This window comes from Halichoerus grypus, chromosome 1, assembly GCF_964656455.1.
Source record: "Halichoerus grypus chromosome 1, mHalGry1.hap1.1, whole genome shotgun sequence".
Taxonomy (NCBI): Eukaryota; Metazoa; Chordata; class Mammalia; order Carnivora; family Phocidae; genus Halichoerus; species Halichoerus grypus.
The window spans coordinates 166,656,782-166,671,542 of record NC_135712.1 but is presented as its reverse complement, the minus strand read 5'-3'; the positions used below and the strand labels follow the sequence as shown (position 1 = coordinate 166,671,542).

General features: G+C 37.7%; 1 protein-coding gene across 18 annotated transcripts in view; it reads left to right on the top strand.

Annotated features, from left to right (window-relative positions):
• SETD5 (SET domain containing 5) overlaps positions 1–14,761 on the top strand; it is an 84,993-nt gene that overhangs the window by 55,423 nt on the left and 14,809 nt on the right. For all 18 annotated transcript variants that reach the window (XM_078075618.1, XM_078075554.1, XM_078075571.1 and 15 more), the window contains 2 exons: positions 4,503–4,632; positions 12,379–12,623. In XM_078075618.1, coding sequence (XP_077931744.1) covers positions 4,503–4,632; positions 12,379–12,623 — 375 coding nt within the window. The remainder of the gene's footprint in view (positions 1–4,502; positions 4,633–12,378; positions 12,624–14,761) is intronic.

Sequence of the window (14,761 nt, the reverse complement as noted above, 5' to 3'; positions counted from 1 at the left end):
ATTTGTGTGTTGCTAGAAGTTTAGGACACCCTTTCATTTGGTCTTCCTTTGAGGTAGAGTCTGTTCCCTGGAACACCCTTTTCTCTTATCCTCAGATCTGGATTCAGGCTGCCTTCCTCAGTGTCTGCCATTGCCCTCCTCCACTGGCATCACGTACATGAGGATGCTGCATGTAGATTATTTGATGTGATGAAGTCTCCAACTCCAGGCAGGTCTTCCCTGACTCCTCCAAACTTAAAGCTTTTCTCTTTCCCCAAAGAGCAGAAATTATTTCTTGGGGGTGGGGGGTATGAAAGATGAGATAAAGTGGTGTGGGATATGGAGGGGAGGAGGGCAACAGGGTTCTTTGCACAAAGGAAGGGCACTACCACTGAATGGGTAGCATACACTGAAGAAAGTCTTCCTAATTGCACATCTTACCTAAGTATTTGAGTCATTTAATGGTTTATTTGGGGGAAATTCCCAAGTAGAATAACCCCTAAGGAGAAATTTGACCATGAGATCTTTGCCAAAAGAGAGGCTTTGTAGATAACACAATCACATGAATAATTTCAGGTGTCAGGAATAAAAACAATGAGATCTTTCTTAAGAAAAAAATAAGATAGAGATTTGCCTAAGTGATAAAGGAGGGTTGGGTCTCTGGGGATAAATTTTTACACGAAGTCACTTATTTTGGATCTCAGAGATCATCTGAGAAGGAAAAAAAATTGTTTGCATTTGATGAGCATTATGATTAACCTTATTCTGTAACAATTGGAGAGTTGTGTTAACTCTGGTATGGCATGCAAAACTAATCTTCCTATTACATTTAGCTCAGTCCCTCATGAAGAATAACAGCTCAAAATCTTAACTACATTTTTTGAGTGCTATTGAACAATTAGAGAAGGTGCAGATAATGGTCTTTAGTTTGGAGGAGCAAGTCAGGTGATGACTTAATATATATATGAGAGAAGTTTTTCCTTTTGTTCTGTCTTTGGCTGGACATAATACTAGACTTCTAAGGATGTTAACTATTGAAGCATCTTATCAAGCCAGACTGTAGGATCTCCTATTTTGGTCCTTTGAGAAGGGTAGACAATTATTTAGTACAGATTAATAATGAAGTCTGAATTGTAAGCATTATGGACTAGCCTTTTGAAATGCCACCTTAATCATTCTGATGCTGGGTTATAATCTTTCTATTCCTGTCTTGATTTTCCAACTAGCAGAGTCCTGTAAAAACCAAAAACATGTAGGAATTTGATTTCAAATCTGATAGAAAATCCATTTCTTAGAACTCTTTTTACCTCATATGGTTTAGGACTTGTATCTATAGCTCATATTTGTATCTCCACTGGCAACAGATAAAAATCCCATTTAACTCATATCCATGTTTTAGTCTCCAAATGTGTCTGACCATCCTTACTTAGTCTTGTTTTCTGCAGGCTGTGCTCAGGCACTTTTATCTCTATATGTCATATTAGTCTTCGGGAAGAGTTCAGGATATGTATGCTGAGTTATCTAGCAGAATTATCTTACTTAAATTGGGTCTTTTAAAATTAAGTTTAGATCTGAATTAGTTTAAGTCAGAGCTTTAATCTTTGCTGTTAACATCCAGATTATATTACAAAATAAAAATTTCACTTGTTATAGCACAGAATTAATGGAATTGTGGGTCTTTTATCTAGAAATTGAACTCTGCTTTATCCTAGGTAGGCATTGAAAAGAGTTATTTTTAGATTGGTTAGAAAGAACACTTAGGTCCTAGTGTAGGACCTAAGAAGATCTGCATTATTCAACAAAATTGTAATAATTTTCTAAAAATTTCTCAGAGAAGAATATGTTAGATGAGAAAAACCACCCTCCATGGGATTAGTTAGAACAGTGTGTATTGCTTATAGGCATACTGTTTCTTACCTGATTAAAGGATGTAAAAGCCTCATAAATTAAAAACCATGTAAAATTGCATGTTGTATATTTGCATCCAGATTCTTAAGAGTGTTTGACAGAACATTTTTGATGTCCCTGGAGTTTCTAAATTATAGTGAATCATAGTTCTTAAAAAGCACATTATTGGTATATCTTGTATTGGGTCTTCACTTATTTTAGAATGGCAACATTGATTTTATGAGTGGCCAGTAAGCCTTTCAGTAGTGTCCTTCCTTGTTCTCTCTAAATCCTCTCTAAACTTTAACTTTGTAGGTATAATAACGTGTGGGGTGGGGCGGGGGGGCTTGGTCTTCCAAATTTCTTAGAAAACCATCCTAACTGAAAATGAAACATTCGCTTTGCATTGGTATTTTATTGTGTATACAGGAGGGGGTTATATAATCTGTGTATCTCCATACTCAGTTGAACAGGTCCTCACTGAGTATGTGCGTGATAGTGATAAGCTACACGCTTCCTTCATATGCATTCTCACTTAGCCTTCATGACAACCCTATGAAGTTGGGTTATTGGCCTTGATTTATAGATTCAGAAACTTTGGCTCAGATGGATTGCCCAGAGTTAGGCAGCTAGTGAGAAGCACAGCCAAGTTTCAGTCCAGATCTTTAGACTCCAAAACTCAGATTACTTCCTTGTTTCTTCCCCATAGTAATGAGACTCGTCAAAACATTTCTCTCACCTCTCTCTGAGCTTCTAAAAAACTCTTACACAAAGTTTTGGAGAAGGAGGAAGTATCCTTTTGATCTAATAACTGTAGCCAGAACTGAGGTGCTGAAGGTATCTAAAATTAATTTGTTATTTGGAACTTGTTAGTTAATAGACAAATGGTCAAGTTCTTTTTTTATCAGCTCTAAAATATTACATAGACATACAGAAGGGCCAGGAGAAATGGGTTTGATCATATTTGCTGTGTTTGACCTTATAGCTAACCATAGCAGCATCTTATTCCTTAGAATGCCCCTGTCCTGGTTTTGTTTTCCCTTTTTGTAGTCATCAGATCCAGAATGTCAATTCTTTTATGGGTGCATCTACTTGACACTGGAAATTTAAGAAATTATCTTCTCTTGGAGGAAAGCACAGTGACCCCAAGTGAGTCCTGTCATCTGCTCTGAAAAGAAAAGCTTGTATTAAAGGTATCTGTAACAAAGGATTTTTCACTCATTTTGTCCTCTTGGGCCTAATTTTCCCCATCTGTACAATGAGTGCTTTGGACAAGGTGACTTCCAAGGTCTCTTCTAAGTTGTAAGGTGCTGTGGTTCTGACAGTTCATCTTGACATCAGTATTCTGTGTATAAGCGAGTTCATTCTTGGTCTTGTTTTGGCTTTTCAAAGACCTGGTCATATCATAAAATGTTGATATGATTCAACTGACTGTTGATATCTCTTTTTTATATGCTTATTCACTCTTATTGCCTCGTGTTTACGGTTTTATTTTTGCTTTCATTTGGTAGACCACAAAGCCATTTATTTACATGATCTAAATTTTTTCTTGGTGAAATTTTCCTCACATTATTTCCTAAGAAATGATTATTTCCTATGTTTATAAGAGGGTAAATCTATTTGCTCTCTTTGATGAAGAGAATATTTACTTACCTGTAATACTTGTTCTCTAAAGGTATAAAATTATAATCACCATTTGCTCTTCCTATTTGGGGGAGGGTCTGATTCAGAAATTGATGTTTATCAAAATTCGATCTGTCTTATGTCAGGGCAGGAGAGCCACAGAGTGGTGAGCAACCTACAACTGTGTATCTTAAGAGAACACAATTACAGGTAAGAAATTTTCTCTCTTCCCCAGGATGAATTATTATCCTAATCTTTGCAGGGTCACTTTCTGACCTAAATTTATATCTCATCATTGTAGATTCTAGTATTCATTACAAAAAATGTGACTGATTAGAGAGCTCTTTTGTACTTTTTCCCTTTTGATTTCTGCAGAAGTTCATTTATTCTGGTGATTTGCATTATTCTTGCCTAATACAACCAAAGTACTTAGTAGGGAGAAAAAACTCACAGGTTATTCCATCTGAGAGTAGACCTTTTGGAAGTATTTTGTACCTGTACTGAAGAGCTAGCTGTTTATTCTCATCCAAAGTCTTCCTGTGAATCTTTTCTATTATCTCTTCATATGTCCCCAGCACAGGGCAGACAACTCTTAAGAGATCTTTTATCTTCCTTTTAGGCACTTATTTTATGTACTAGTTTTATCCTATATGATCAAAGTCTCTCTATCAAATGAAAGCTAAGATTTCTTAATCTCTTCCCATTTACCCCATTCTGAGCAATATGAAAAGTTGAATAGTAATCATTTTTTACTGGTTTTGGTTTTTTGATGGGATCTCGTTATTGTATAATGCAGATTTTCTCAGTTTTGCCCCAGAGAAGGAATTGATGGGGCAATATTCTAATATGCTGAAACGCAAGGCAAAAAATACTTGACTGTGGAACTCAGTGAGTGTGTTGGAGTGCATCTCTCACCAGTTGATATGTAATGGTCTGGTTAATGTATTTAAAATAGCTTTACCAATTAGTTTTAAATGATTATTGACAATTCCCTGGTTCTTTTCCCATTGTAGCGCTGGATAAAGCAAGCCTTGGAAGAAGGGATGACTCAAACATCATCTGTACCCCAAGAGACTAGAACTCAGCACCTATACCAAAGTAATGAGAATAGTAACTCTTCTAGTATCTGCAAAGACAATGCAGGTACGTATCTCAAACCTTCCTGAATACATAAGCAATGATTATTTCAGGTCCACATAAAAAAATTCAATGTTTGAGTATTTGAACAGTCTGATACAAAAAAAAAAAAAGAACATTGTTATCTAAATAGTTACTTTACATCTGTCTTTACAGAGGAAGAGAGATCTCAAGTCAGGGAACAGTTTTCCCACGCCGACAAAGAAGGAACTAGACAGTGTACAGATAACAGCAGAAAAGGTTATAAAAAGGTTAGATACATTTAAAGTAGTAAGTTTAGGAAATCTATATCCATGTTTATAAGAGGAGAAATAAGCAAGAAAGATGTGGGGCATTGTTGAGGAAACAATAAAGATCACACATGATTGAGCTGGGTGGGGCTTGGTTGAAGGGGCAGGGGGTGAATGAAGTAAATGAGAAATCCTTAAGATGTTATTGTTTTCAAAAGGGCTTGCACAATTAGTGTAAAATTTTTTAGGAGACATGGCTTTGAATCCAATATAAAGTTCTTGTGAGTTTTTAAATTAGAAGGTCCTAAAAAATCATCTGGTCCATTGGTTTTCACAGTAATTCTTACAGGGTAATTTTAATTGAATTGCAGTTGAGAGCACTGGTGCATGAACTTGTGATGCTAACTTAGTGGGCACCAGTCTTTTTACCAAAGTTTCTCCTGCCAGTTTCAGCTTAATTGAAAAGTTGTCTGTGACTTCCATAAGTTTATCTCTAAATCAATTCTGTGAATATTATGTAACCAAAAAAATAAAATAAATTAGATGCTAAAGGTCATGTAAGATTACAGCTAACATGATGTAATATATGTGGAAAAAAGTAAGCTACTAAAAAAATTTTTTTTCGAATTTAGTTAATTCTTCTATCTCTAATTTGGATTATACCTTAGAAATTCTCACATGTGTAACCCCAGGATAATAAAATCCGAGTGTAGAACATCTGGAAGATAAATGATACTATTTATCTTCTCGTTTTACCCTTATTCTTAAAGTATTTTACTCTTCTTCTACATCAAAGATTAGGAAGATTTAATCAAACTAGATAAATATAAAGAAATGCTGATACCAGATTTCCATCAATATTATCAGTTTATTGGAAGCTTTTACAGTATAGTGACAGTATAACTTAAATGAAATCTTCTGTCTAGTATACGTACATATGCACATTTGCATTTGTGTTTCTGTATTTGAGGTTGGGAAAGGGAGGTTGTATAGCAGTTCATGTCCTAACCAGCAGAGACTCATAGGCAAAGTGTCTTTGTTACTACATGCCCCAGTTGGAATGGAATTAGGACCATTAGTCACCAATTACTGAATTTTTGCTCTCATCTCTAACAGTGAGAAACATTCAAAGGACACACCTTGCCATTAAGGATCAACATAACCAGAAGGAAAATATTTAACTAAACCAAGCAGTAGTCAAATGAACGACTTGGTATATTGTTGCAAGTTAGTGTAAATCCTGAGGGATTATTTTTATTTGCTAGTTATATTTTTTCAAAAAGACCAAGGAGATGTTGGGGCGCCTGGGTGGCTCAGTCGTTAAGCGTCTGCCTTCGGCTCAGGTCGTGATCCCAGAGTCCTGGGATCGAGCCCCGCATCGGGCTCCCTGCTCGGCGGGAAGCCTGCTTCTCCCTCTCCCACTCCCCCTGCTTGTGTTCCCCTCTCTCGCTGTGTCTCTCTCTGTCAAATAAATAAATAAAATCTTTAAAAAAAAAAAAAAAGGGGGAAGTGGGGGTGCCTAGGTGGCTCAGTTCGGTTAAGCACCCAACTCTTGATTTTGGCTCAGGTCATTATCTCAGGGTTGTGGGACCAAGCCCCACGTCAGGCTCTGTGCTGGACGTGGAGCCTGCTTAAGATTCTCTCCCCCCCCCCCCACCCCGCTCCTCCCCTGTGCCCGTGTGCCCCCCCCATGGGGGAAAAAAAAAAGAAAGAAAAGTGTATTGGTATAGTAGAAAGAATCCAGTGGACCTGAATTTGAAGACCAGCTCTACCCTTTACTAAGTACATGATGTTGGGCAAGTTACTAAGCATCTATGAGCCTCCTCTGTAAAATGGGAATAGTGATACCTGCTTTATAGAGCTTGTATGAGACTAAGTTAAATAATGTATGTAAAGTGCTTAGTATGGTATCGAACCCATAGAAGGAATTATTACTAACATATTCTACACAAAATACTCTTTATTGTTGAGCATTTATGAAATGTTTACAGAACTTAGATCAGATACTAGGGTACATTAAAGATTCTAAGTTGCTAAAATCTAAAGTTGTGTAGAAATAAAAAATAAAATTGCTCTTCAGGAAGGAGAGGGCATAATGTTCATTGTAAATGGTGTGGATATGTACCTAGGAAACTAATCAGCTAAAAAACTTAGATTTAATGAGTTCAATAAAACCACTGGATAGAAGGTACATAGGCAAAAATTAATAGCATTTTAAGGGCGCCTGGGTGGCTCAGTCGTTAAGCATCTGCCTTTGGCCCAGGTCATGGTCCCAGGGTCCTGGGTCGAGCCCCACATCAGGCTCCCTGCTCAGTGGGGAGCTGATTCTCTCCCTCTCCCCCTGCTTGTGTTCCCTCTTTCGCTGTGTCTCTCTCTGTCAAATAAATGAATAAAATCTGTAAAAAAATAATAATAATAATAGCATATATGTACTAAGAAAATGAAGAAAATTTTTTCATTCCCAAACTTAACAAAACTAAGAAACTGCCTAGGAATAACCATAGTGGAACATGTGGAGTAAACCATGGCTGAGAAATATGTTTAAAGCCTTGAGGAAATGAAGATAAAGTCTATATTCCTTAATGGAAATTATAACTGTAATATCTCCCCCACCCCCACCCCCACCCCCAGCTTCATATAGTTCCCATCAGACTAGCTCATTTTGGAATTTGATTAAATGAAGTTTATCTAAAATAAACATGAAAATAAGAAAAAAAGAAGAAAATAAAAAGACAAAGAAGTGCCTTCCCTAGAGGTACAAAACTAGTTTCTAGGGGCATCTGGGTGGCTCATTTGGTTAAGCACCCGTCTCTTCATTTTGGCTCACATCATGGTCTCAGGGTAGTGAGATCAAGCCCCACCTAGGGCTCTGTGCTGGGCTTGGAGCCTGCTTAAGATTCTTGCTCACTCACTTTCTCTCTCTCAAAACCCAAAACTCATTTCTCATATGAAGCTGGAAGCTAGTAATTAAATTAGGACAGTACTGGTGCCTGAGCGTATGTGTATGTATGGGATAGAATAGCCAGAAACAGGTCTTAAGTAAATGAAATATTTGCTAAATTATTCTGGAATTTTTACTTACTTGGGGGATTGAAAAGAATTAGATCTTTGCCAAAGCAAGTTCTAGACACACTCAAATATTTTTTTTTTAAGTCAAACTTGAATAAAGTTTCTGTGTCTGTATTGTCTCTGAGTTAATAGAGAAGTCTGTTGAGAGAAAGGATTTGCAATAAAAATGACAGAGTAATATCCCTACCACTAGCAATTTGGTAAGGTTTAACATAATGCATTAAAAAAGCTAATACTCTGGGTTGCTTGGCTGCCTCAGTCAGTAGAGCATGTGACTCTCGATCTCAGAGTCATGGGTTCCAGCCCCCACTTTGGGGTTAGAGATGACTTAAATAAACTTAAAAAAAATACTACTTAACCTAGTAGTTGTTAGACTAAAAAGTTTTGTACAAAGTACAAGTTATAGAATTATTAATAACTGCAAAAATATATAGAATAAAAAGCAGGATTTCAAGCAGTAAAGGAGTGGTAAAATTTGTTTATTTGCTATGTGCACATACTTTGGGGTGTACATAGCATACTATATGCATATACATACTATACATACAGTATATGCACATAGCATATACTATATAGTATTATTAAATTTTTCACCCTTTATTCATTTTATCAAACTAACCCCCCCAAAAAACAGCATCTTACTACTTTTGAATTAGATTTCAGTGATCTGAATCTTGAGTCTGTAAGAATATCAAAAGTATATTATGAGCAAATGAAATTTCTACTACAAATATAAGGATGGTTTAGTATTTGAAAAATTATTCATATAATTAATTTATTAGCAGGCCAAATGGAGGAAGGGGAGTAATAGGCACCCTTATTTTACTAGATTTATCATTAAATTCATATTTACTGTACTGAGTGGCTCAGTCGTTAAGTGTCTGCCTTCAGCTCAGGTCGTGATCCCGGGGTCCTGGGATCGAGTCCCTCATTGGACTCCCTGCTCAGCGGGGAGTCTGCTTCTCCCTCTGCCTCTGCCTCTCTCTCTCTCTCTCTCTGTCTCTCATGAATAAATAAATAAAATCTTTTAAAAAAAATCTAGTAAAATACCTATGACCTTTTTTTTTTAAGATTTTATTTAGAGAGAGAGAGCGAGCAGGGGGAGGAGCAGAGGGAGAGGGAGAGAGAGAACCTCAAGCAGACTCTGTGTGCTGAGTGTGGATAGGGCTCGATCTGATGACCTGAGTAGAAACCAAAAGTTGGACGCTTAACTGACTGAGCCTCCCAGGCACCCTACCTATGATTTTTTTTTTTACATCTTTCTGCAAAATAGTTGCCAGTTATGCTTAATGGTGAAAACTATTTACATTAAACCTTAAAATGCATTATCAAGTACACCAAAACTAATACTATATACTAAATTATACTTCAATAAAAAATAATAAATTTTTAAAATGGGTTATCAGATTATCCCACTCTTACATTATTTAACAGTGTCTAGAATTATTTTCTTACATGTTAAAAAATAACATGTAGAGGGGCACCTGGATAGCTCAGTTGGTTAAGCAGCCAGCTCTTGATTTCAGCTCAGGTCATGATCTCAGGGTCCTGGAATCAAGCCCTCATGGAATCAAGCCCTCATTTGGGCTCTGCGCTCAGCGGGGAGTCTGCTTGAGGATTCTCTCTCTCTCTCAAATAAATAAGTAAATCTTAAACAAAAAACAAACATGCAGATGATAACACAGAGGGAGGAGAAATACGGGTAACAAAATCTAGAGAACATGGGGGAGTACCCCTAATTAGAAATGTGATGAATCGGGGTACCTGAGTTGGCTTAGTTGGTTAAGCATCTGCCTTCGGCACGGGACATGATCTCAGGGTCTTGGGATGGAGCCCCAAGTCTGGCTCCCTGCTTAGCAGGGAGTCTGCTTGTCCCTCTGCCCCTCCCCTGCTCTTGCTCACTCCTTCTCTCACTCTCTCATAAATAAATGAGAGAGAGAGAGAGAAAGGAAGGAAGAAAAAAGAAAAGAAAGAGGGCGCCTGGGTGGCTCAGTTGGTTAGGCATCTGCCTTCAGCTCGGGTCATGATCCCACGGTCCTGGGATCGAGTTCCGCGTCAGGCTCCTTGCTCAGTGGGGAGTCTGCTTCTCCCTCTCCCACTCCCCCTGCTTGTGCTCTCTTCCTCTGTCAAGTAAATAAATAAAATCTTTTAAAAAAAAAAAGAACAAAAGAAAGAAATGTGACAGATCTATATGAAGAGGGATAAATGAAGGCATGAGTAGCTGAAAGATTGTGCCGTGGTGCTGAGTGAGAATTCTTCCTCAGTTACTCATGAATTTAATATGATACCAATCAAAATTCTGACTTTGTTTGGTCGGGGAGAGTACTGTCAGCATGGTGAATGATTTCAACAGTTCACTGACAGGAACAAGTATGCTAGAATAGCCAAAATATTTTGGACAGCTAGAGTAGAATTAAGTGGAATTACCCAAAAGTTTTACTAAAACGGATATCAATATTAATGCCATTTAGACAGCAGGTGTACAAAACTAAACCCAGTTTGTGTAAGACTCTAATAGGATAAATGTCATATTTCAGATCAGTGGAGAAATTATAATTCTATAATTATAAAAGATTTTGGAAGAATGTACTGTTTGACATGGGAAAAGGTAGATAATTACTACCTTCTACTGAAGTATGTTTTGAGTTAAATATGGAGATAAAGGGAAAATAGGCCAGTATATTTTTTTTTTAAGATTTTATTTATTTGTCAGAGAAAGAGAGCACAAGCAATGGGACCTGAAGGCAGAGGGAGAAGCAAGCTCCCCGCTGAGCAAGGAGCCCGATGCAGGACTCGATCACAGGACCCTGGGATCAGGACCTGAGCAGACGCCCAACCAACTGAGCCACCCAGGCGCCCCTTGATGGGTCTTGCTTTCTTATCCAATCTGATATATTTTAACATAATGATTGAGAATGTAAATGAGGGGTATCTGGGTGGCTCAGTCGGTTAAGCGTCTGCCTTCCACTCAGGTCATGATCCTGGGGTCCTGAGATCCAGGGCCGAGTTGGGCTCCCTGCTCAGCGGGGAGCCTGCTTCTCCCTCTCCTTCCTGCTTGTGCTCTCTGTCACTATCTCTGTCACTGTCTTTGTCTCTCTCAAATAAATAAAATCTTAAAAAAAAATAGAATGTAAGTGAAACTAAATTACCTAGTCTTTATCTCTGCGCATCAAATTCCTCATCTTTAAAATGGATTTATAGAGTTGTTCATATTAAATCTCATAATTCACATAAAGAACATAGAATAGTGCCTGGTATATAATAAGCACTTAAAAGCATAATTACTTTTTTTAAGATTTTATTTTTAAGTAATCTCTACAGCCAGTGTAGGGCTCGAACTCAGGACTCTGAGATTAAGAGTTGCAAAGCATAATTATTTTTTTATGAACACATAGCAGTATGATCACCTCTGTTGAGATTCTTAAACTTATATTAAACATGTTTTACATACGTTTTCTCATCCTCACAAATTTGTAAATCCCCTTAAATAGAATATATGGTGACCTTCTCCCCTTACATACCTAATTCAGTGGTTTCCATATAGTAGGTATTAAGTAAATAAATCTCTTTTAACTGTAAATGAATAAAAGTAGATTTTTCCTCTGAGAAAGTGAGATAGGTGCTTTGACCCGAGTGGTCATTAAAATATATAGGGTAGGGGCGCCTGGGTGGCTCAGTTGGTTGAGCGACTGCCTTCGGCTCAGGTCATGATCCTGGAGTCCCTGGATCAAGTCTCTCAAATAAATAAAATCTTTAAATAAATAAATAAATAAATAAATAAAATAAAATATATAGGGTAGTAATTTCCTTTATAAGTGGACCCAAGAAGTGTAAGAAGTGTAGGATATTCCAATCAGAAAAAGAGTACCAGCCTCATTTTTGAAAATGGTTGGGAGAAATTTTTGTAAAAATCATTTCCTACTTTGAAGCACTCTAAAACTAGGGGCCAGATATATAGGTCAGGTAATCATGTGTAACTCTTTCCTACTAAAGCAGAACATTATAGAAAGAGCTGCCAAAAAATGGTAGAAATATATAAAAGAAGATAAAAGGAGTATGGAGTTAACATTCTAGAAACTTGAGCTGGTGATATGGAAATTACTTAGTAGAGGGTGATTTTAACAAAGTGACACAGAACTGAGATTTTTAGAAATTCAATGTGAAAAATAAAAGAAGTTTATATTTTCCCCTGGACGAGATTAAATTCGTTCCAGAGATCAGTCATTAGCAGTGTCAGATTCATCTGGTGATTCTCTGGGCAATAGAGAATTTTGAGAATTACTTAAGTGCGACAAAGAATTCTTTGGCCTTTTGGTTTGATTGCGGGAGATAACAATGGGATGAGGCAGAAGAGGAATTAAGAGCCATTGTGGGCTAGAGATTAATGGCTTTACTACAGAGCCTCCCTTTAAACTGTGATTTCAATCTCTCATCCAAGCTTTGTATTTCACAGACTTGTTGAGCCCATTAAAGAAATGGAAGTCTCGCTATCTGATGGAACAGAATGTCACCAAGTTACTGCGGCCTCTTTCTCCAGTCACACCACCCCCTCCCAATCCAGGCTCAAAGAGCCCCTCCCTGACCACACCTGGCCCATCTCACTCAGAAGAGGAGTGTCGAAATGGATACAGCCTCATGTTCTCACCAGTCACGTCTCTTACTACTGCTAGTCGCTGCAATACTCCTCTGCAGTTTGAGGTGATTTGGGCTTGCTTGTTGGGAGTGCTGAATATGAAAATTATCATTTGCCCCTCCTCATTTCAAGTATAATATCATTCCAAATATTTATTGACCATGTTCCTGCCAGTCTCAGCAAGAGAATGGGAAACCTCAGCGTCGGTGTGACCTGTTACCTGGTAGCCTCTCATCTTCCCCAAAAGTCCCCATACTTCCCCAAAAAGGAATAGTTCTACCATGGATGACACTCATCTGTTTTTGCATGCAATCCATCAGTCTCCATAACTATAGAAAGCATGCTACATCTCCATCTTTGTCTTTACTGCATACCTTGGTTAAAATAGGTCTCTAGCTGCCCAGTAACCACTAATGATACCAGCCTGAGAGCTCAGATTATACTGATTGATTTTCTTTCTAGGCCTTTAAATGAGTTATCTTTCTCTGTTGTTTTGTATTCTTGTGGCCTCAGTGAACAGAGATTTAGAAAGCTTTGGGGTATGGTTTGTGGCAAATGAGGGTTTTTTTCCTACTCCAGGTTACTTTCCCTTCTTGTTAAAATGTGTTAGGAATGAAACGTTAGAGGCTAACAACATGTATTGTAAGAGACATATTTATTACATTCACTCTCTGGATTAAGTTAGAATGTATTATCTTAGCTGTTAGAACAGTTAATTCTGAATCACATTCTCGTGTTCACATGTGGATAATAGCAGGTTTACTGAATAGAATCCTTGTGTATAAAAAAAAAAATCAGTCTATTGCATGTTGCTTTGATTTGCAAATCATTAAACAGTCTCTTCTTTCTTAAAAGAAACTTATTCTGATCACTAAACACTTAGCTCTGCCCTTATCTTGTAACTTCTCCAGATGTGTTCTTTGATAAAGGTGAATGCTTTAGCCAATGCCTTCCTACCTATTCAGCCCTTACGAAAGCATAGGGATTAAAAATACCAGAACTTTTGAGTGGCTAACTCAGAAGGAGGTAGCTAGCAACCTTGAACGCAGGAAACAGCTATGTTCTATACCTGAATAGACTGTACTGATTACTTTGGGAGCAAACCTCTTTGGCAAGGGGATGGTGGGGAAGCAGGGGGAACCTTCCTGGTTACATTTGATTTATAGAGAAGTTACCAAATTCACTTTGGCATTCTTGTCAGCCATACAGTAAAGCAGCTGATTCAGGCCTTTCTAACTTTACTTGGTCTAATTGCCTTGATTTTTCAGTTAGCAAGTAGAGTTCAATAGTAAAATTTCATAGGAGAATATTCACCCTGGAGGGCAGCAAATTGTAAGCATAGGATTTCATACTTTATCATTGCAGGTTTTATTATAATTAAAAAGGTGAAATTACAGAAATTAGAAGGTACATCACCTTCCAGGACAGTTAAATTGAGCATTCAGTCCATTTCCTAATCCCAGGTAGTATTTTGGATAACTGAAACATTGTGCAAGGGTAAGGTATTTTATTTATTTATTTTACAAATCAAAGATCAGTTTAATGATGCGCATAGTCTAAGCATAATGTTAGAATACTGGGAATAAAAGAAAATATTATATTAAATAGCTCATCCCTTCAAAAAGTCTAATGCCTCTATTTTCACTGTTCCAGTCTCGTGATTTAACTAAGGAAATTTAACCTTTCTTGTCAATAAAACAAACTTCACCATCCTGACCACCTTTATCACCATTTTAACTGACATGCTCTTTCCTATATTCTAGTATAGGAAGCCTTATTTCCATCCAAGACTATGACACAGAGAAATACCAAAAAGGTGTCACAGGTAAAGATCAGTTTGGTTGGGGAAGAATCTTTTTTAAAGGAAAAATGAAAATCATCCCAGTGAAAAATGTCTCCAGTGCTAAGGGAAGGAGTTGAGGAGACATGACAAGATCATGAGGGAGGGGGAAGCATCAAGGAAAAGGAGTAAATAGCAACTTTGGGAGGGCAAGCTTAATTAACCCCTCCTTGACACCAGAATAACCCTTCCCTTCTCTTCCTGGCCCAGTGTCTACAGACTACCCAGCCCACCAAATAAAATTAACAGCCTCATTTCACAGTTGTCCAGAGTCTCCAACATTAGGAACCCTTCCCTTCCCTTACCCCTAGTACTCTGAATCCTTGTCACAACCACCGCCATCTTTCTATCCACTTTTTACCA